Source organism: Anopheles arabiensis, chromosome 3, assembly GCF_016920715.1.
Source record: "Anopheles arabiensis isolate DONGOLA chromosome 3, AaraD3, whole genome shotgun sequence".
Lineage (NCBI taxonomy): Eukaryota > Metazoa > Arthropoda > Insecta > Diptera > Culicidae > Anopheles > Anopheles arabiensis.
The window spans coordinates 1466558-1489212 of NC_053518.1; the positions used below are offsets into that span (position 1 = coordinate 1466558).

At 47.0% G+C, this 22655-nt stretch overlaps 2 protein-coding genes across 2 annotated transcripts; both read right to left on the reverse strand.

Annotated features, from left to right (window-relative positions):
- Positions 1 to 2545: 2545 nt before the first annotated feature.
- LOC120904969 lies at positions 2546 to 4223 on the reverse strand. The gene is made up of 3 exons (XM_040315547.1): positions 4134 to 4223; positions 3154 to 4069; positions 2546 to 3108 (listed from the first exon to the last, which is right to left on the reverse strand). The coding sequence occupies exons 1-3, from the start codon at positions 4221 to 4223 to the stop codon at positions 2546 to 2548; spliced, it is 1569 nt and encodes a 522-aa protein (XP_040171481.1).
- A 9950-nt stretch (positions 4224 to 14173) lies between these two features.
- On the reverse strand, positions 14174 to 15415 carry LOC120904970. The gene has a single exon (XM_040315548.1). It carries the CDS (start codon positions 15101 to 15103, stop codon positions 14174 to 14176), a length of 930 nt encoding a protein of 309 aa, XP_040171482.1. The 5' UTR covers positions 15104 to 15415.
- Between the last annotated feature and the right edge of the window lie 7240 nt (positions 15416 to 22655).

Genomic DNA, 22655 nt, shown 5'->3' on the forward strand with positions numbered 1-22655 from the left:
AGCATTAATATTTGACGAACTAATGGGTATGGGTTTGGACAAATACATAATATGCAGAGTCCGGTCTAATCAATATGCATCCACATGCTGAAGTGTAGAAGGACCGTTAAAAGGGTTTTTTCAACTTCAACTCATGTCCATGATGCGTTCTGTTGATCAGCAGACAAATACCGGAGTGTGTATGAAAATGTTGAAGTTAGTACGATTTAAAATAATCATTGCATTAAGACCTGCCCAACCACAGGTAAGACCTAAAAAACCCACCTTCTAATGCATCCATATTGCACAGGACCTCCTCTCTTCCACCCGTTGTTTTTTCACTGTCACAGTACAGATGACTGCTTGCTGCATGCTTTGCATCAGCACCTGAGGCAATTCTAGGAAGCAATTCTCTTCCTACGCCGGACCGTTAGGGTGCGCAGGGATGATTTATTTCACAGTCCGATGTCCGATGTCCGAAACCACTAAAGACAGGCTAAAGACAGTCCATCCTGTCTCGCGTTCCTCTAGCCCTTTTTCGTACCATTGATGGTAGCTAGATGGGCACAATCCATTTATGCATATCTCTCTCCATGCTCTTTCTCTTCTCTCTCTCTCTCTCTCTCTCTCTCTCGGTCTATTACTTCGCTCAGATTCCGTTACACCGATCCGTCATCCCGGGTGCGGGAATCCAATAACCGTGAGCCAAAAATCGATCCACCGTTCGTACCATTCGTCACTTCGTAACGTTTGCTGTGTTTGTGTGTGTGTATGTGTGTGCCTGACGCTTGGCTTCTCGGTTTGGCCCCTTTTTTTAAACCCCCTTTTGCCCACTCGATTTCGGATTGATGAGTTTATGTGATTTATTAGATGCAGATTCGTCCCAACAATCCCTTATCCATCGTCGGACACGCTAGAGATATCGTATGCTTGCAAAAATAGTTTCTCTCTCTCTCTCTCTCGCTCTCTCTCTTACATTTAATATACAACCAGCGGGTAGGTTTCATGGTAGCGGTTAGTCCTTTTTGCTGATCGACAAACGAACGACTGAGTGCGAAAAATATGAAACGATTCAGTTTGCATTTGCATAACTGTCCCACATGCGTGGAGGGAATTAGTGATTTTTTTATTGGAAAATTGTATTACCCTCTCCTCGTTGGCTGGAACGAACGAGTTTCGGAACGAAATTTAGCTCAGTCTGGAGACGATTTGATAAATATTGTGTGATTTATTTGAATTAAAATGCAAAAGCTAGATACCCATGAGAGCTACAATTTCAATTTCCAACCACATTATACATGCATCAATCCGACACTTTCACGAATCAATTTTAATAGAACCAATTATGTAAATCAATCCTTTCATTACAACTTCCACAGCACGTGATCTTTCCCATTCCAAGAGCACACACACACCCTGTGCAAAGTTATCGTTGAGCTTAAGCTACAGCGACAGAGTTTTCGGGTGAATTATTGTGCCCGGTGTCTCTGCACAACGTTTTGTGAAGCTTCACATCAGAAAGCACACAATTTCAACACCACCAGCATCCACCCGCAAAGCCCGCATGACACGAGGCAGGCCGAAGCCATAAAGCCATTCCGGGAATTCAAAGACACCTCGCCGTAATTAGGTAATGAGCGTCGTACCGACCAGGATTGGGCTGGATGGATGGATGTTTTATCGGCCGTCGAACATCTTGCCGGTGCCGTACCAACCCGGCCGGAATGCGCCATCACAATGTCTCCTGCAAGTAAGGCAGGACAGAGATTGACACTGATGCTCTCGGGAGGAGTGTTTTTTTTCTTCTCCTTCTTCTGTTGCCGTTACCGTTGATTCTTCAAAGCCCTTGGTTATTTCTTTTCAATTCCTTTCTTTTCCTACCTCATCACATGTCGTGTCTTGATCCGGTCGCCTATCGGGGTAGATTGAAGTGTGACGAAAAGGACGACACCAAACACTGATGGTGTAAATAGCAGCAGAGCAGCTTACATACACTAAGCTCGTAAATTAGCCCCCGGTTACAAGGTAAGCAATTGAGATACCGATCAGGTGTGAAGATAAGCCGAAGCTCATTGTAGACACAAACAAGCACAAACAACCAGTTGTACGGTTTGAGATGAGAACTTATGGTTCATGGGATACATGGGAAGCAAGTATCGGCGTTTGGAAAGCAATTTAGATACGGCTGGAGCTGACCCACGGGTGCCACGGGCTTTTGTCTATGTCTTGCGCCACGAAATTACGCGCCATAGGTCGTCGAAGACAATGTTAAGCGACAATGTGTTTGTGCTGGGTGCAACAGCTGGCCAGTTATGCGCCCTGGCTGCTGTTTTCGGTGGCTCTTTACAGGCGCTTCAAGGCTTATCCCTTAGCTTTACGGCTCAATTAAGCAGAGTGCGGAGTGACACGCGAGCAAAAGCTGTAATAATGACAACCCGTAATTGAAAGCTGGGGAAAAACGATACGAACCATCTGTGAGGGAGCGTGTGCTGATAGTGCCCGCTGGGTACTACATTGGATTAAGCTGCACTTTATTGTGATTTGCTTAACTGCAATTGAATCCGAGTTAATGGCTTTCGTTGGAGTCGTTCATCGGTATGGATGGATATAATTGACGATGCTTTTTGGACTTTTTAAACAACCGTTGTTGTCTGCGTGTTGCGGGCCAACGATTGCGCACGTATCGTTTGAGCAAAAAGCTCAACAGCTCTATCAAAAACACCCCAAACGCCAATCCATGACCGATCCCCAGTACGATCCACACCATGATCAGATCGTTGAACGAAATGATCTCATTCTCTACGAACACAAACTTTTGCTCAAACATTTGCCGACGATCCTGTTCCGTTTGCCAGTAGCGCATCAGCCCGCTTTCGTAAATACGGTCCAGATAAACCTTAAACCGTGGATAGAGCAAAAACGTACGTGAAAACGTGTAAGAAGCCGACAGGGAAAGGATATTCTCCGCCACGATGTGCACCCGCGGCCGAACGTTGTACCCGTACAGGTTGTAATGCCGGTTGGTCCAGCGTAGGAAAAAGTCCCATGCAACAGGACACTGCATCAGTGTGCCGTAGTCCTGCTCACCATCGAACGTGAACCAGTAGTCGGCCGCCTTCCGCACGCGTCCTGTTAACGATGGACGAAACGAAAGAACCGTTGCAGTAGCCTCACCTACGTACAGCAGTGTGTCGGTTTGCAGGAATTCGGCCACCGTCTTTGGATCGGGCGGATAGCGGCTGGAGCTCATCAGCGCCAACAGCTTGGCTTGGTACGCTTCGGAAAGGATGAAAAACACAACCAAGCAGGCGAACAGCACGATACGTTCCCTGCGAGATACGCTGGCAGCGTCCAGGTCCACACCGAAGATGAGAGTGTCGAGTAGGCTATGCCGAAAGTGGCGCTTAGCTATGTAGGAACCAACCAGCAGGGCAACGATCAGTACAATCCAAGCAGTCGAGGCAAACGGTCGCAGGAGATGCTGTAGGATCTCGTACTTTTGCGTTTTGGGAATGATCAGACACACTCCGTTCATCTCGGGTAGGACATGCTGCACCGAGTTCGTATTCGGCCGGAAGGTTCGATCGATCAAGATCTCTATGTGACCCTCATCCAGCTCCTTGTTGAACCATTGCATCAGCTCCATAGTTGAATTCAGCTCGTAAACAGTCACATGCCAGCGCAGTTTCATGTGCTCCAAAATGGTACGAAACACGTTCCAATCGTAGCCTACCGCTTGTCCCTGCTCGTTGATCCGTATACATATTCGAAAACCATAGCCTACTATCTTCACCACTGGGTGACGATCGGCATCGAAGCGATCGGAAAACATTTCCCGCATAGTTACGTCATGAGGCACGATCACGAGGCCCTTGTTATAGTCAGTGCTAATGAGGAGCGGTGGTTGAAATTCAAACGGAGGCGGCACAATCACTATAAAGTTGATCGATGAGAACAATTCACTGAGCAGAAACACGATTCGCCCATTCAGGAAACGCAGATCGGACAAAAGGAGTATGATGTAGATGTCCCGGTTGTTAGCAGCAAAGTAGTTGGGCTGTTGTCGTCCAAACACCTTCACATCGGTGCCCTTAAAAGATGTACAACTATTCGTTTTATCATCACAATGAAATAAAGTATCATTCCAACCATACCATCATAGTGTCGACATCATCTGCTCCCATTATGATCAGCTGTCTAGTTTGGACATGCGACGAGAGAGCGTTGTTAAACATCGGAATCATTAGTTTGCCTGCTCTCCAAGCAAGCCGATCAATCACCGCTTTGACAAATGACTCATTTGTTCCCGCAAGGGTGTAAGTTTCGATCGGTATGGAGGTTGATTCGAGAAGAATTCGTTCTACCAAAGAAGCGGTGCTTTCCGCCTTGTAGTCATCTGGAGCGGGCTTAACCACTAAAGAAGCATTAGCACTGGAGGTGACGAAACACAAGAGTACTACTACACACAGTAGCTTACGCGTCATGTTTAGTTGAAGGTTTGGTAGCTGAAACACAACTGAATGAACTGAGGTCCTCCTCGTCCAACAATTAATATGAGTAATTATAGTAAAAATAAACGTTATTAGCTATGTCACAAAATTGTTCCCTTGGGGATGGCAAATAATTTCAACTCTGTATATGGAGCTAACTGTCAAGGGATTCTTTACCTTAGACCAACATCAACTTTTGTCAACCTGTGGCACAATATTGTGTGATGTTACAAGAGCGGCATTGGACAAAGATATTCAATTGCACACTATCGTCTCAACCCATCTTCAATGGAACAAAACCGCTCCCGACGATACTTTGCTGGATGCCGCCCAGTAACAAACCCGGTTCCAACGTTACCATGATGAGCCGCTAAGCTTGAGAAATTAATTATCCCTCAGAACGCTCACTGCCGCCGTGGTGCTGCTGCTCTGGTGGCGCTGGTCTCGCTAGTCTAATATTCCACGCCCGTGGAGAAATTTTTCGGTCAATTTAGTTTGCGCGCGCTTACACGATCCGATCGGTTCACTGTGCCGATGGGATGAGTTGTGAGAAAATCTTGAGAATGACGAATGATGCTCCGTGACCAAGAAGGGGCTCTAGACGAGTGTCCCGTGTGTCCCACGATGATCACCAAGGAAGGGAGGAAAAAACGATTATCGAGCACGACTTCCGGAAGTGATCTCGTTCTCATCGGGGTCGATGGGAAACCGATCGATGAGTTTGATAGATCGGAAGAATTTTTCGCTCTTACTACGAGTACGGCCGGAAGAAGCGGTTAAACACGCAGCGAGTTGCGTTGGAGATGGGATGACAAGGAAATATTTTGATTAGCAATTTATCATACATTTCGCTCAGTGGGATAATAGCTCCTCGTATTTTAAGGGTTATAAAGGAGTTTCAGTCCAGATTTTCTTGCCTGCAAAAAGTCAACCCCGTGGTAACATCTTCAAATCGATCGTTACTTCAACGGGGGCATTCAAAAGACACCGCGCAAGCACACAGCCCAGCCAAACTCGTTGGCACAAAGCGTCCGAAATGCTTTCCGGTCGCTGCGTTAAATCCGTACCGAAGCGATGAAGATAATTAATAAATATGCTCAATCGGTGATTTCTTCTCTCTTGCTCTCTCTTTCTTTCTTTACCCGGTGATACTCTCAACGCTTACACCCGCTTCCCGATGCGGTGCAAACGGTGTTCGGTGCGCGGAGGTTTACAATTTTTCAGTCTCAATTATGGGCTATTACCTTGTGGGCCTCGCGGGCCGAACCGTAAGCTCCGCCGAGTTACATAAGTACCCGATCGGTATCGGAAAAATGTGAATCCCGGCGGAAGTTCTGGAGTGGAGAGCAAAAAAAACAAGCAACACAAACGATCAGTTCGATCAGTACCTTCAGTAAATCCTCCACACCCCATCTTGCAGCAAAGCGCCGCATCACTGGAAGCAATCGATGAGACACAGAAATGTCATTATTGCTTATTAAATTGTTCACCATGCGTGTTAACCAGGCTAGAGCTTATACGGGGTAAGGAACTTGGTTTCTAGCATTCTGAATTCATTCCAGATCGAGCGCACTCGAGATTGGACATCGAGTGGAGGTTAATCGAATTCACCAACAATTCACCTTGGAGACCATTCTGTGATCTAATTGGCGATCGAGTCGGAGATAGAGACCTCCGGCAGGTGCGGGTAGAACCGAAAGCGCCATCATTTCTGCATCGGAAGGGGTAACAATCCTAGCAATGTGACTCGTTTCCGATTGATACCCCCGGGGGCGGCCCGGCAGGGGGAGAATGACCTCCGTGGTCGTCGGCCTGCGTGAAAGCGAAACTCGCGAAGCACAAGTGTGATTAAACGGGGACCTGCTGATAATCGCCGATAATTACCAATAGCCGGGAAGGGTTCGATTGGCCAGTGCGTTGGGCAGAGAGTTATTTTGATTTTTCGAGAATTCAATCGATTCTTGACGGGGGAAGAAGGTTCATTTAAACGGTTCCAATGACAGGATGGCTGTGATTGTTGAGCGCGACAGTGTTGAGGGTTGTTCGGATTTGCTTCTGAAGTTGTTGAAGAGATTAATGGTCCTTGGTTGGTGTGTTGAAAATGATTTACAACATTATAGGCCATAACTAATAATCACATCATACTAGCGCCTCCAGTCTGGACTTACCTTAATGACTTCAATTGACAAGACCAGTTCTGTACACGATCTTGCCCCCAAAACTCAGAGAAGATAACATGCTCCTTCGATCCCCAAAGGCTACGAACTTGTGCCGATCTTAAATAACAAGACACAGCCCGTTCTTACCGTAATCAGATTGCACGCAATTGTTTTTCACGAAAGAGTCCCTTGGTCGCCGTCGGGAAGGCTCTCGTGCCGGTGAAAGGATGCCGCTTGTTAGGAATCATTTTCAGCTTAACACCTCCGAGGCAGTTTGCGAGGCGGTGAGTATAAATGGAGCCGATCGAGAGTGTCTTGTCCTGGGGGGCGAATGGCTTTTCTGCGAACGTGTTGAAATGCAGGAACGGGCAGCTTAAAAGGCTCATTTCAGCACGCGACACGTTTCTGCCCGGAGCCGATTGGTACGTGTGTTGTGAAGTTGCAACGCCGTTTCAGGATTTCAGGATAATGGACTTTTTGAGGTGCTTCTGTTGTTTCTTTTCCCGATTGCAAAGAGGTTTCTTGAAGTTTTCGAACTTGAACGAATAGATCGTTCTTACGGAACTCACAAATCTTGTGTGGTCATCATACCACCGTCCATAACATACTCATAGCACACTACGGTTGCTATGCCGTTACACGTCTCTGTTCCGCTCCCAAGTTTTGGGGAGACTGAGCATAGAAAAAAATCCCTTCCCTCCAAATCCTTTCATTGCTGGGATGAACCCATAGGCAACCATAGCGAATGAATAAACCGTGGCCCAACTAAAGTCCATCCTAAAGTCCCGTGAGTATCCATTCTTCGTCATCGACGGCTTATTCTTCACGCCGAAACATCATTTACATCAGTGAGCACTAGATGGAGCACCGGATAATTGTGCAACAACAGAGAGGGATAGAGAGAGAGAGAGAAAGAAAAAGTACAGAAGATCATAATTTGAATTTAATTAATAAGCGTAAACAATCCCTTCCTCCAATGTGGCGTAGATGTATGTAGATGAGTCAAAGGCAAGCGCAGCCGACCGCCCGCTTACAGTGTTGGCGGCGGAGCAAACACAGAGGTCACTAGCGCCGTGGGACAGAACAGTGCCGCCCTTTGCCATGCTTGCTTTCTTGTAGTCATCAGCGCACCGCACCGTGGCTTTACCGTGGTGGCGGCATCCGTCTTTGTCGACTTTCTCGACACAATTTTGCTACCGTTTTTAGCTTAATCGAGCCGCGCACAGCACCAGAACGATTAGCGGTGATCCTAATGTGACGGATCGTATGCGTACATGGGGCTTCTTGTTCTCAGCCCTCAGCTCTAATTACACGCGCGTCCGTCTGGGGTGCGATGTTTTAGGAGTATTGCACTCTCTCTCAGTTCCTCGTGGAACGTAGGTTTTTTTTGTTTGGGGCCTGGAATTTCCGGCCTCCTGTCTGCAAACACCGTTCATCATCGCAGTTCGCTTATCGATCGCTAATTGATGTCTTTCGCAGGTTCTCCCAGTGCTGGGAATTTTTCGACCACCGCCGATGACCTCGTGGTCCGAGTACGAGCGGGTGGAGATGTTTATGATAAATTGTAACACTGGCCAGTGCCGTGGGAACCGATGGGATGATGGTGGTGGTGTGGGTTGATTACCCATGATCTGGCAGAGACCAGCAGCTACCTGTTGAAATGGTAGCGGCAACGGTGGCGTCGATAGTGCTGTTGTCCGTTACCTAAACATTTGGCTTTTTTCCCTTGCCCAGGTATGCGTGCGGTTAGGGATGTAATTTAATAAAATTGTTACCATTGGCAAGCGGATTCCTTTTCGGAGGCGGTTTCTTTGCGCGCTTAGGGCAACGATTTACGCTAATCTAGATGTGAGACTGTACCAGTTTGTTTGCAACCACATAAATGCGTAGGCTGGAGATTGAGATCGAAGTCGGAAGCTACACGGTGCAGCGGAAATACGTACTTGAAACCACAAATACAGTCTGCAGTTTTCTAAACTCCCATGACGGACAAATGTTGTTTTTTATGTTTGCATTTATCTTCTTTTTTCGATGAAATTGTTTCAATTTGAAGCCTCAAACACGCTTTGAGGTTTTTGTTAGATTTTTATATTGTATCCATGTCCTGTTGTTAGGAAAAGATTTGGTTTGTCTTAAGAAAATTTACCCATTTGTGCTTAATTTCCCTGGGAAAGCTTTAGCCCAAGATCCCGATAGCCTATTGTTGAGACAAATGATCAATTCTTCATTTTCCTTCCACCAAGCAAAAAAGGGTCGTTAAGTAAATGAAAGCTTCCATACATAATTACAACCATTTAATTTTACCTTGCAATTTCTTAAACATAACTACCATATTCTCCCATTTAATGACATTAAACAGCAACTAGAATGTTAATCAACGCCGTTGCGATCGAAAACTGGGAAGAAAAGCACAAATGGACCAAACACTCACACACTGTTCTCCTTTTTCAGCACCAAAACTGTACCGAACGCAAAAAATACGCAGCCTGTAAAGCATTCAAGGCCCAAACATTATAGATTTGGCTTCTTTGTAGCTACATTGGCACGAATTCCACGCTCCAGCCTCGCTTCGGAGGGGTTTTTGCATTCGGCGGCCTTCGCCCCAGTCGTGCCGTACCGGTGATTAGGGATTATTGTTTGAATAATGATCAGCTACCGGGCGGAGGGCAATCAGTGCAAGACGACCGCGCGGCACTGCCCTTAGCAACCCGCCGGCTACTTAGACAAAACTAAAGGGCAACAAAATGTGCTACTAAGACGGTGGAATCTCAGGAGGTAACGTCGGTGCCAGGTCGGTGGAATACATATTTTGAGCAAAGGGAAGAGAAAAAAAACAAACCGCCACAACCAACGAAAGTGTAAACGAAAGCGAGAAGCTAAATAATAATGAAGGCCAAAGTGAAAAACCCGGGCAGAAGAATTGGAGAGGAAAATATATACACACTCCACTCATCATTTACCATTAACGATACCGCCCTCCCGTTTCCCCTGCTGCGTGCACGGATGTGCGAATGTTTGCGCTCCCGAGTTGCGTTCTGCGCCTTGGCTGAGTTTGTGTTGCAGCATCTTCCGTTGCGCATCGATGCATGCGCAAGTAAGCACGCAAGCAAGCAGATAAGCGAGGCGAGCTGCACTTTACGCAGGAAGGATCTACGCACGACTGGGCACTTGGAGGATGATATTGTATTGTGATTTTTATGGTCTGTTTTTTTGTTCCGACTGTTGAGATGAGATCCGGAAGGAACAAGTTTAAATGATGATCTGAAAAAAAGTATGCATTTTTTATAGATGATATTGAAGGTAAACCACAAGCTGTGTGTTGGCATTTCTACTATAGTTTAAATGTACTTTACATCTTTACATATTGCCTCCTTTTCCTTCTGCAGCTCAATTGGGAGTTTAAAAGCGAGAGTGCGAATGGGGGAAAACACTTGAAGTGCGTTGAACACGAACAAGTCCATTCAGTGGCGCCTCTTCTTTTCTCCGTCTTTACAGCCAATCTTCCATTTCAGCACCAAATTTCCTCTTTTGCCAAATCAAATCGCTCGAAATCCATTCGCCGGAATATTCTTTGCCGAATGCTACAAAGCCTCTTGCCCCTGTTCAGCTCCGGAGTGCATAGGTTGTGGAAGGAAATTATGCAATTTTTTTGAACCTCTCTTGCTTCCCGCGTCTATTTCCCGATATACTGCTGACCACTTCCATCCGGACGCGGTACGATTTGATGGGGAGAGGCTCGTTCACCTTGCCACCGAGCAACCCCCCAAAAACCGGAACATTATCTGCCGGAACGGAAGACAGCGAGAGAGAGAGAGAGAAAGAAATAATGCCGTCGGGATGCTGGAAGTGCTCACGGCCTGTATGATACGCGGAATGTTGCCGAAGTTCTTAGAACTATCAGTGTAATTTGAATAATTTTCCATTGTGCCGATAGAGAAAGAGAGCGCGCGAGAAGGCTCATAATGGTCGCTCAGGTTTGTTCACCTTCCGACGGGCATGTTTTGGGGGAGAAAGAACGATTTTCGGATTTTTCACCCCAACAAATACAACCCGAGGCGCGTCCAGCGACGAAAAAGTCGTTGAACTGGTGGCCACGGATAATTGATGCCCGAGGGTTGCAACGGGCACTTCCGACCTGGCCCCCGGGAAAACGCAAAGGAACCGATACCTTTTTAGCATTTCAATGAACTATAACTGTAGGATGATGTTTGTTGTGCGTTAATCAATCGGCGGCTAATAATCGAGAGCAGTGAGAGGTTCCCTTGTTACTTTGGAAAATGAGGCATGAAAGCCATTGGAAGCTCATTCACGTGTGGAGGTGGAGTATCAGAAGCGAGCGTTTATCTATTTCAGCGTTTAAAAGGCACACGTTAAACAGCAAACACTTCTAAGGAATCTTTCTTGCACTCTTGTGTAAGATCGTCCTATACCTAGAATCAATAAATTTGCCACATTTCACACAAACTTCTAATCGCTGGCGCCGCACCAACCCTGAACTCATAACTCCCAAACTGCCTCAAGTCGGGTACATATGTTTTTGCTTTGTTTTCCAAGAAAGCAACACACATCCCGTGGGTTTCATAATCGACCGGCTTTAGGCTCACCAATTGCAACAATGGCCATTTAGGGCAACAAATGCTTTGGAACAGCAGCAGCAGCATCCCATGTAATGTGTCGGTGGAAGCCGGTCAAATTAGGCTAAAATTTACGACTGTCATAAACCGATCGGGATCCTCTGGTGGTGCGCCTTCGGTGTCGAACTGTTTTTGTGACCTTCACAGATCTCGGGTCAGCTCTATCCGTCATTCATCCGCAGTTCGATTGACCCATACCAGGGGCTTCAGTTCACATCCGACAATAGTCAGTTATCGTTCCGGTTATCGCCCCAGAGGGTGGTAAATTACGGCCGGGGCACAACCGACGCAGGTCGGTTTCGCCCACCCCGTCCCGTGCAGGTAGTTTTATGTCTTCGTGCAATGGGAACGGTATCGGAAGGATGGCTGTTATCGGAAATCAGATCCGAGTTTGAGATTCTTTCGCAACCGATTCCGCCAGAAGTTCTCCCAGGGCAGGTCACACGGAAGCCCACCAATCCTTGTCGCCCTTGTGGAGACGTTTTCCACCGTTTTGATGGCTTCATAAGTTGTTTTCGTTGTGCGTTTTGCACTTTTTGTTTGTTTGTTTGGATTTGCTAGGGGTTCGCTTGTTGCTTGTTGGTCCGGAGAAGTTGAACCCAGTTGCTTGGCGCCATGAAGTGTAATTTATGAAGTGTGGGTTTGGCTTTTGTTGGGACTGCCTAACACCTCGTAAATTGCTTCAGATATTGCGAGACACAATGTAGTTCCCATGTGGATAAGACTAGGGAAACGGATAACCTATAAGAGTTCAATTTGCAACTTAACTATCTAAAACTTCTTCAAAAGTGATGGAATATGATGCAACGTGTCTTAAATTGAATACAGTGACGTCAAATACACCCCTGCCAGCTAAACCACAAATCCAATTAGATCATCTCGGCACTTCTAGCCTTCTATCCGTCGAGTCATAACGATCCACCTTAGAATCTAATCAATCGATCTAGCAACGTTTCCTGTAGCCTTCCGGCTTTACGACACAGGCCACAGATCGTGGAGTGGCGCGAGTGAATCGAGCTCCCCGGGTGACGGATAGTGGAGCACTCCGGTAAGGTGCGTAAGGTACCACAAATTCGAAAATCATTGTAATCAGACAAAACGTGCCAGTCGGCTAAGACGAAGTGTGAAGACGGTAATAACACACTGCTTGGCTGGCGTTACCAAGAACCGACAGCTACCAGCTCGGGTAGATGATGCCAATCGGTGGGACGTCTGCAACAATAACGACAGCCCGAGAGAGCTTGGTTGTTTGTTGGATATGTGGAGCTACACTGCTGGATGTATGACTACGTTTAATGGCAAAATTACTCCCAGCTGAAACGATTTTTGTGTTGGAATTTTTCTCAAGAAGTCTAGTTTCATTTTCAAAAAAGTCTTGTTCAAGGATGCTGGTCCTACTTTATTGCTATTTTAACATACTATTTGAATGAAACATACAATCCGCGCATCCCTGTAGCTCACCCTGTACAGAGAGATGTTTGCAAGTCTAACCCCATCAAAGACCGTACAGCAAAGAACACTATACCCCCCCCCCCCCCCCAACACAACACCTACCACACAAAAACTGACCGAAGCAAAGCGCATTTTCCACAAGTCATCTCGCAGTCAACGGCTCCAGACGAACGACGGCGACGACAGACACCGATCGACGATGCTTACCCACCGACGATCGATCACCACCTTCAAGCCGTGATCTACAAAACCGTCCTAATAGTTCACCCTCTTACGGGTAAATTGCCGGTAATTCTTACGTTTTGCTGTCACCGACGAGGCCCCTGCCCTTTTTCTGGCTTTCCTTTCGCTAATCAGCCTCCACGTTCGATACGATCGTTACGATCGTGAAGACGTGCTGGAAGTTTTGGGCGTATAATTTAATTACCAAAAACCAATCGAGTGGCACGTAATTCGGGTCTCGGGTCTACCTCGGGCCGCCGTCCCTGTTGGGGGAGCTGGTTGGAGCGATGGGTAATTGATCAGACCCAATTTTTCTGGACGACCTACGTACACAGAGGACTGGAAAAAATATGGGAAGACACACCATTGACCGTCACCTTACGGTATGGCTAGTGAATGTCCTTCGTCCGCTGGTCGCTGGTCCCGAACAGGTTCGCTGGGGCTGCTGTGGAATGTTTTCTTTCCTTCAACTTCGAACTACAAAGACAATTCCAACTCGCACAAATTAGTTATCACTCGATCGCCGAACAATCGTTTAGCGTTTATCGTTTATTTTGTGGGTATATTTCGTATATGCCCCCCCGCGTCCCATTCGCTCCCCTTCGTTTCTCCTTCTTTCGTCTGTTATCGTTCATTCCGTTTTCGATTTCACACCTTAATTTCGAGCAATTGCGTACCATTATCGAAGTATTTCACCCTGACGACGATGACGGTACGGTTTTTCGCTGTTCGATTTTCGGGGCAAAATTCCAGCCAAATCAGGCAGAGAGACCCAGGAGAGATGTCTACAATCGAGAGTGACCTACTCGCAAACACATTGGTCACACATTAATTTCTTAAATATACACATTTAGTCTTGCCTCTCTCTTTATACTGCTTTTCTTGTTACTTGTTCGTTCTCCTTACTTGCCTGATCCTGTTGGGGAGCACTGCTGCAATGGAGTTGCTAAAGAACGGTAGCATTATTGAAACTGAATTAGTGTATTGTTTGATGTTTACTCTACTTATCCTAAACTGCTCTTGGTATGTTAGCTTTCCTCATAGTGGTTTGTGCAATTATTGATTCTTTTTACAAGTACTTCATGCCTTATTCTATATTTACTGAACCTTGTTTAACGATGATTTCTATCTTAAACGATCTTCGCTGTACATGATCATAGCACCTCTGATATCACTCCGCTAAGCCACTTCTTACACCTGTACAGTATATTACAAAACCCTCTATCTATTCTGCTGCTTAATCCCGCGAAAGCAGCTCATTCAATGCCGCTATGTACGTCTGGGCCATCTGAAGCGTTTCAAACTTGGACAGCTTACGATCGTTCCCCAGCGAAGGAACCACATCTCTTAAGCGATCGAACGCATCGTTCAGACTGTTCATTCTCCGGCGCTCCCGTGCATTCGCTGCCAGTCGGCGCTTCTTCACAACTTCCGGCTGCACCACGACCACCGATTGTCCACTGGATTGCGAAGGAGTGGGCGAGACTGAGCTGCTGGAACTGTGTGTCGGGCTGGCTCGATTGCGAGCGATCGGTACGGTGTACGGGTTGTAGTAGCTCGCAGCGATCGGATGATGCTGAGCGACAGCAACAGGCCGTTTCGCAGTACCACAAGTAGTAGCTGAAGATTGGAGGGCATGGCTTTGAGACGAGGTGAGTGGTTGTGTACTTTCCTCACGCTTCTGGTAGTTGTTTAGCAGGACGGGACGATCGGAAGTAGTGCTCGTTTCCGTCATACCATAGCGAGGAACGGTTGGGCAGGCAGTTTTGAAACTGTTATTAGCGTAGCTGTAGTATGATTCGCAGGATGCGTTTTGATTACTGGTGCTGGAGTTACTGGGAACACCCGATCCAGAGCCTCCTCCACTGCAGTATCCATAGTTTGTGTACGGACTGGATGGACTGTATTCTGCGGGACTTGTGTTGTTGAAGTACGATTCAGGACTCGACACCGGCCCTGGGCTGTGATAGCCCTCTGAGGATGCACTGTCCGTTCCATAGCCATAGCAGAGCCCTGAACCTCCCATACTCATGGCAGACATTCCGTTGTAATGGTTGTAGGACGAGGTGTCCAACATAGCTCCTGCTCCGGAACCCATCATTCCACCGCCACCGTACATCGAAGAATGATTGTACTGCTGCTGCTGCTGCACGTATGCCGAAGTCATTTTCAATCACTAGAGTGTCTTCGTTTAAGTCACCTGTCTTGATCACGGGCACAAACACGCATTAACGATCTTCAAAATGAAACGTCAATTATAAAATTCCCGCCACAGCTTGTCACAGAATCGCAAAGAACGATTTCCACTATCACTGCTGTCCTGCTGAAGATCACGATCAGATCACAAAGCACTTCCTTTACTTCTGCACACCGTGCACACTTTGCACTCTATCCAGACGTACACGGATATTTTAATCGACAAATTAAGTATCATTAACGTCACACTGGAAACAAAAACGCTCTGACTCTGGGCACGATCGCTAAACTGATCTTCGAGGTGAGCCGCAGCATCAATGTATGGTTCGTCCGATTTCGACAAGGTTTCGTAATCGAATGATCGAAGCATGCTCTGGTCCCGGTCGTGGCCCCTGGTAAGTCGGGAAGAACGCAATACCTTCGTGCGTACGAAGAGCTGCTCCGTGGCCGGGATCTTGTACGGCCTACGGAAATCTCTACATCGCGTCAGGTGGATCTCGCGTGCCTCTACAACCGCCGAATCGAAAGATCAAAACAAAGCAAAACGCAGCGGGATACGCTTGGATGGACGTGTGATTGGTCGATCCCTCCCGAAGGGAAAGAGCCGGCGATCGCTGCTGGAAGAATGTTCCATCTCATTCTGCCGCTCGGCTGAGGTGTGTACGGTCGCCTCGCATATCGAAAAATGCGTATGATCGTTTCTCCTCGTTTATCGGAAGTTTCTTTTGCGTTCATTTTCCGGCACGATCGACCTGCGAGGAGAGGACCGTGCACGGTGCAGACCAGTGTTGGGACGATCGGTCGAAGGGCTTGACGTAGCAGCCGGTGCTGATGAAATGATCACTGCACGCTTGCTTCTCTTGGATGAAGGATTCTTTTTTCTTTGTTACCCAAACGCAAACGCCGAATATTCACACGGTTCGCTTAGCTGCTGTGCACCATTATTGAACCATTTTTAACATGCATTTGGCACCATCCAACACATTCAACAGATGGCATCTAATTTACCCCAAAACAAAACAAAAAAGCTCTGTTTCTGTCTACTCAAAATTGATCCAAATTGGTGCCCCATAGTAAGTGCTCCAGTAAGAAGCGATTTCTACATTTTAAGGACTCCCGGCCTAGCAGAGTGGCGCCCAGAGTGGTCAACCGGTGTTACTCCCCAAGGCCAATGCCAGTTGGTCCAGTTTGATGCCCTTAATCACTGAGTGGCACCTACCTGAGAGGGGCCAAAACCGTTCAAGCCCATTTATCGCCATTCCAACGAATTATCTCGCGTGGAAAAACAATTGAACATAACGCGCCCCATAATGGTGGTCGCGATCGCGATGGTTGATTTCTTCTCACCTCAACGCGTTTGCGGACTTCGGTGTCGGAGGAAGGTTTTGGGAGGGCAAAATTGATTTAAATGTGTCTACCCGGCGCCCGGTCTGTTAAACACTGATTTGATTAAATTTGATTGCTCTACAATTAATGAAAGATTACTATAAAGAGAGAGAGAGAGCTTCAACTACGCTCCCCGACGCCGACCAGATGGAGCATTGTTTGCGTATTTCAATGCTAGACGCGGGGCGTTTAGAGTTTAGGAGCAGTTTGTTCAGGCTTGCATCTACAAATAGCATAATGGAATTCTCTTCTCACACAATCGAACCCGTCACATGGGGAATCACTTGGAAGTAATCTTGGCCAAAGCGTGCATTAGAAGATCGAGCGATAGTTTTTACATTATTCAACGGCACGACTTAATTAATTCTCACCCAAACGCACTCACCCACCGGATGGCAAACATTGGTATTTGTTTGCGAACAATCGTACTAATTTCACGCCCTCGAATCCAACCTGCCACCAACCTGCCGGACCGATTCACAGGAAGGATGCACAAACACTCCAAATGAAAGGGAAAAAAGTGCAACCACCCGCCAGGCGTGAAAATGCAGCAAAACGCTTGTCGCTGTGCGGGAAAGGACACACAAACACACACACAGACACTGTATACCAGCAAAGGTCTGTTCCACACGGTAGGTGGCCCACATCCTGGATGATTTAATCTAGCCGAGTTTTGCGCGCTTCCGTACGGAGGACGGCTTCGTGCAGGCCTCGCCTGGTGCTCGCTTTAGCTAACGCGGCATGAAATGAAGCATGCTTTGTTGCAAATTACCACGCTCTAGCAAGGGTTCCACCACGGGGGGTTACTACTCAACCTTTTTTTTTCTTCTTATTTTTGCTGCTACAATATCCTTTCCTGGCATTCCCATCCTGCCATGTCTATACGCCGAAAGGATATGGAGGATAAGCGCCACAATGTCTTGTGCAGTGCGGCAAACGGGTGACTCAGCGAAAGTGTTTGGGTTTCAGTTTTTTCTCAGCAACACAATCCATTTACCTCTTAATTTTGACTGTATTTTTAACTCAGAAACTTTTGCTTGGAATTGTTCGTTTAATTAAGTTTTTTTTGTGCTCCAAAACTACTATAAATGTGATGCGGTTTCGGTAGCGTGTAAAGCGAACACATCCGAAGTGGGAAACCAGTGCAGCAACAATTACGAATGACATCCATCTTAATGAGACCCACCTACGGAACCCGATTAAACCGGGGTTAACCGCAACCACATGGATCATAAACAGTGGAAAGGACAAGTCATAAAAAGTACGGATCAAACAGGATGAAACCACACACTCGTATCTTGTAATTTGTTGATTGAGCACTGATTCCGAGGACATCCGACCGACTGTAGGAGTCTTGTACGCTCGAACGACATTAAAACCAGCATCATTTCAGCATGTGCAATGGACAATCCCCTTCGAACGGTTGTGTACATAGTTGTTTAATGTGTCGCTTCTTTTAATCTATTCCAGGGCAATCCCAATTTTGGACAGCATAATGATGACCCACGTCGTTTTGTGGCTACAAAATACAATCAAACAAAATCAAACACTTTTCACAAAAACGCTCCTGTGTGCTCGTTGTGTTTATTTAATTTACAGCCGGTAAATCTATAAATACGAAAACGAGAACCTTTCGAGCGACTGCGAAAGGTTCTACCTTGCCGTTGCTGCCGTTACTGATAAAAACGCCAATATCGATACCGAAAAAGGGGTTTTTTATTGGAAAGGGCAGGCAAAAAGAAACAGTAAAGACACCGTTAGGGTTTTTTTTTGTGTGTGCTCTACCACTTCTTTTACGTTGAGCCGGCAAACCTTTCGCCTATCGCCAGACCGATAAAAAGTGGACTGCGGCGTCTTCTGGGTACCACTTTGCATCGATCCCACCAACCCGCGCTCGGGGGATGGGGAGGAGGCTTATTTTCTTCCGAAATTGTTTTCCCTTCCCGTCTCGTCGCTCTCACTCGCTTAGCTTCGGGCGATGTGCACGATAAAATTGAGATAATCGGAAGCGTTTAAAGTGATCTCGGAGGTAGCGACGGGTAAAGCACCGCCATCAAGTGGCAATCGACACGGTGGAACGATGGTACGGAAGCTACCAATAAAAGGGATACTGCATTGATGCAATTTTGAGATGCAGTTCAAGATCAAATTATTATTATTATTATTGCTATATCGCAGCACTACTGTAGCGGGATAGGTTTCAGTTGGTTGAGATCTTGTGAGGATCTTTGTGAGGAACGAACTAGGACGCGATCCACGGTGATCATATCATACGAAGCGGTAATGGTGACGCAGTTAGCAGTTAATCCTTCGAAGACAACACATTAAACGTGCACAGGCGTATACAATGTACGCAAAAGAAGTGATGATAGAAAGCAAGATACCCAACACCCATCATGTTCCAAGCAAGTAAATCTAACAAGCCTGATCTACACATTAATGATCCAGCCATTAATCTTGATGTAGTTGATCCAATTCCTCGCCAAACCTCACCACAGTTGTGGTAATTATTTGCTAGCTTGTTGCTGCCTTTCCTTTGCCAAAAACAAAACCGTTCTGCCAACTGTCCATCATTGTCCCGCAAATGTAGCGCCCACTCCCGAGATTCTCACTCCGCAAAAGTTTGGAATTTAATTTTGACGACCTCTTGGAAGGTTCCCGTTTACCGCCTGCTCACCCGTCACCACACTCCGACACACCCTATCGAATCGAGAACAATAGACGGCGTACTGTCTGGCCCTCGGACAAATAAACCGTATCGATATCGTACAAGGTAAGGGCGGTTAATGTGGCGGTGCTGGACAACAAAGGTGGCGCTAAACTCGGCCCAAATTACAGGGTTTTGGGCGGGATGAAGAAAGGACGAACTGGACCATATCCACTGGTGTGTGTAAGATGATCCTTTGCCCGAGAATCCCGGACCCGAACGTGGGCGTACACCACTTGCCAAACCCACACGGAAAACCGATTAGCTCGTTCCACAGGGCCAGTGTGTGTGTGTGTGTGTGACTGTGGTCGAAGTCAACAAGGGCAGTGAGCTGTGTGACAGTTTGTGAGCTTTTGCTGCTGCTGGAATGCTGCTCGAGAAGTTCCCGGGATTTCTCATTTACTTTCAAATAAAAAGTCTAATAAACGTCCTTCTCAACTTGACGAGCGCGGGGAGTAGGGGAAGGCACTGCCATCCTACGGCAAAGGCAATGCCGCCTCCGGTAAAAGGCCAAATCCTGGAGAAAGGATGACATAACCTATCGAGATCCTTCCTCCTTTCTAGGCTGCTCCCGTTTCTGTAGCTGACCGAGCTCATCACTCAGTGGTAGTGTTTGATTTCCAAAGCCAGCATCGATGCCCCGAATACACGGTAACAGAACGTGGGCCAGCCCACTATTAGCACCTTCGTCTTTGATCCTGCCTTAGTCGGTCCGTTCTCTGTCGGCGCGGCTCTCCGGCGTTCTCTCGATTCAATTATTCATTGCTTTGTTTTGTGCGTGGGCATTGCGGTGCCCTTCATTGGGTTAAGAAAAACTGCTGCCAATTTATAACTATTTCACTTTCCGGTTCGGCTTCTACGGGGTCGCAGCTTGAAAGGCTATCATTATGATTTTGCGTCGGCTGGTTGGTTTGTACATCGCTAAAGAGGGAATCGCCCGATGTGCTAATGACTTTGGCGGGCTTTGCTTCTTTTCTTAGAGTGGCGGTTGGCGGTTCCGCAGGCCAGCCCAGCTGACCACCACAAATTTGCCAATTGACGGATCGGGGTTTGACAGTTCCCAGAGAGTGTTTGAGATTGGACCCGGGCCCAGGTAAGGAGGGCCAGATGGGATGCTGCCCTTGGGAGGAGGGCCTTCGGTTTCGAAGTAGATCGGATGGCGCCTGGTAAAACAATAGCCACGATGTCTAGGGCTAATGATTCGCGGCCATACTGAGTGGCAGGTGGTGTGGGTTAGGCGACTCTTGTTTCCCACATAAATCATGTCCAAAATTTGCCAATCGTAGAGTTCGGTTAGGACTTTTCCTCCACATCGCACGCTACAAACTGTAATATAATGAGCCTTACGCTCCACCGGAACTGCACCGAGGAAAGGCGATCGGAAAACGGTTAGAAAAATGCATTGCGGAAATGGATAACCGCTTAACACCGTTGGCCTTTACACCCTTTTACCTTTTGCTTATGAAAAAAAGGCCCCTAGACCCAGTCTTCCAAAAGTACCGCCGGCTACAAATTGCTCACCGTATTAAGCGCGAGCGGGTGAACGAAACCGCACACCTCTACAAGAATCCGGATGAACTTCCCTTGTTTCTTGCTTGCTGTTGATGCTGATGCTGCTGCGGCTGCTTCAGAACACGCTGGATGATGATGGTGCGAAGATGATTATAGTCTTCCGAATTATTACCGAAGTGAGAGCATGTTTACGGGCAAGTCAACCGTCCGCGGTCTGCACTTTGGTTCGCCCGGCTGTCAACCGTGGACTAGCGGAGTAGGCTGCGTAAATCGATTTACTACTCTACTCATTAACCCTTGGGGCGCTTTCTAGTGGGGTTTTATTTATTTATGAAGTGGATGAAGTCTCATCTACGTTACTACGGCAACCCGCCAAAGCATGTGCTAGGAAAGGCTTGCACCAGGCTTTTCTGCCCCTGAATGTTCCAAGGGTTAAAATTGTTCCAAGGGTTGCCCCTGAAGGGTTAAAATACCAATCAATCGGCGCCTGATCGTGTAATCTCCGCGATCTTTTCCACCTTGTTCTCGATTGGGGTGTTGCCGGAGGTCTTTCTCGAAGCGCAAAACGCACCACTTTCTTTCGTAACCCGTTCCATGTTAAGATGAACTGACCCTGGGGCGAGGAGAGGGCACGCGTTTTTTTACACCTTCAGTGTGGTTTTCTCTTCTGCGCGTTCTAATTGAGAAACTGCCTTAGGTGAGAGAGAGAGAGAAGGAGAGCTTTTTGTGGGGGTAAGTGGTGAAGTGATTTTCGGCAATGATGCCCTCCAGCCGAGAAAGACGAGAGAGAGAGAGACGTCGAAAAGGTATTTGCTTCTCTTTACTTCCGGCATACCACGAGGCATCATCCCCTAGAGGCGCGCGCGAGTTGTTACCCAACAACGGGCTCAACCCACCGCCGTATGCCTGGTTGAGTTGGGCGTTTCCATTTTAGTGGATTTTTCCCCAAAACTGCGTAAGGCAAGATTCCTCCCTGAAGGTGAGTGTACTTGGGTGCGGCGTAGTATCGATCGGATCTATCGATCTGTCTGTACGTTGCATGGACCTCACCTTTGCGATGGAATTCGGAAGAAGTCAACGGAGACTGGGCAAACTTCGGCTTCAGTATTGGATTGCAATCACAGCCCGACCGATCGCTACCGAGCGTCGATGTCGATTAATGGATGATGGATTAATTTCGTCGAGAGATTCATCTCGCAGCGATGGTTTGGAGAAGGAGAGAAAACGGAAGCAAACCCATCGTGCCCTCAGGGACTGACCGGGAGGTTGCGTTAAGGTTACCGGGGTGCATGTCCGTTGCGGTGTTGGTGTTTATTAGAGGCGCTGAGCTTTTCTCGATTTATTCTAACGGTGTGCAATTATGTCATTAACCGGAAATTTGAACCTTCCTCCTTCTGTCCAGACCCAGAGTCCAGGGGAAGAGCTTGAGTGGAGTAGTTGTTGGGGCCGCTTGTTTTGGAAACCATTAGCCGATACATTATCGATGCACACACACAAACACACGCATACACTTCGCGCGAACTGGATACAATTAAATCGCGCGTTCAATGACCAATTCGTCCACGTGATTAGGTCCGAAATCATATCATAAACAGTTAGCTCTAGTAAAAGGGGAAGAGAAGGTTACATTGTTTAAGGGGCATTTGTTGTTATCTGTTTATGATGTATGCAGCTCTTTTTTGTTGGAAAATGGGAAATTGGGTGATGTTTCAAATGGGCTCTGTGTAATTATTTGTCCTTTTTGTGCAGTTACCGCTATCAGTGTGTATGGAAATGGCGCATGAATAAGCGAAACTAAACACAAAATCGTATTTATCTATATTACCAGCCCTATCTACATCGTATTACATGTTTTTCCTTCTTTTCGTTTTGATTTTTAAATCTCAATTCAACTCCAAAATTATATTCATCTCTAAAG

Coding starts and splice junctions, on each gene's coding strand:
- LOC120904969 (XM_040315547.1), bottom strand. CDS start 4,223: ATGATTCCGATGTTTAACAACGCTCTCTCGTCGCATGTCCAAACTAGA. Junction 4,070..4,133: donor ATGATGTCGACACTATGATG/GTATGGTTGGAA, acceptor ACATCTTTTAAG/GGCACCGATGTGAAGGTGTT. Junction 3,109..3,153: donor CGACACACTGCTGTACGTAG/GTGAGGCTACTG, acceptor CATCGTTAACAG/GACGCGTGCGGAAGGCGGCC.
- LOC120904970 (XM_040315548.1), bottom strand. CDS start 15,103: ATGACTTCGGCATACGTGCAGCAGCAGCAGCAGTACAATCATTCTTCG.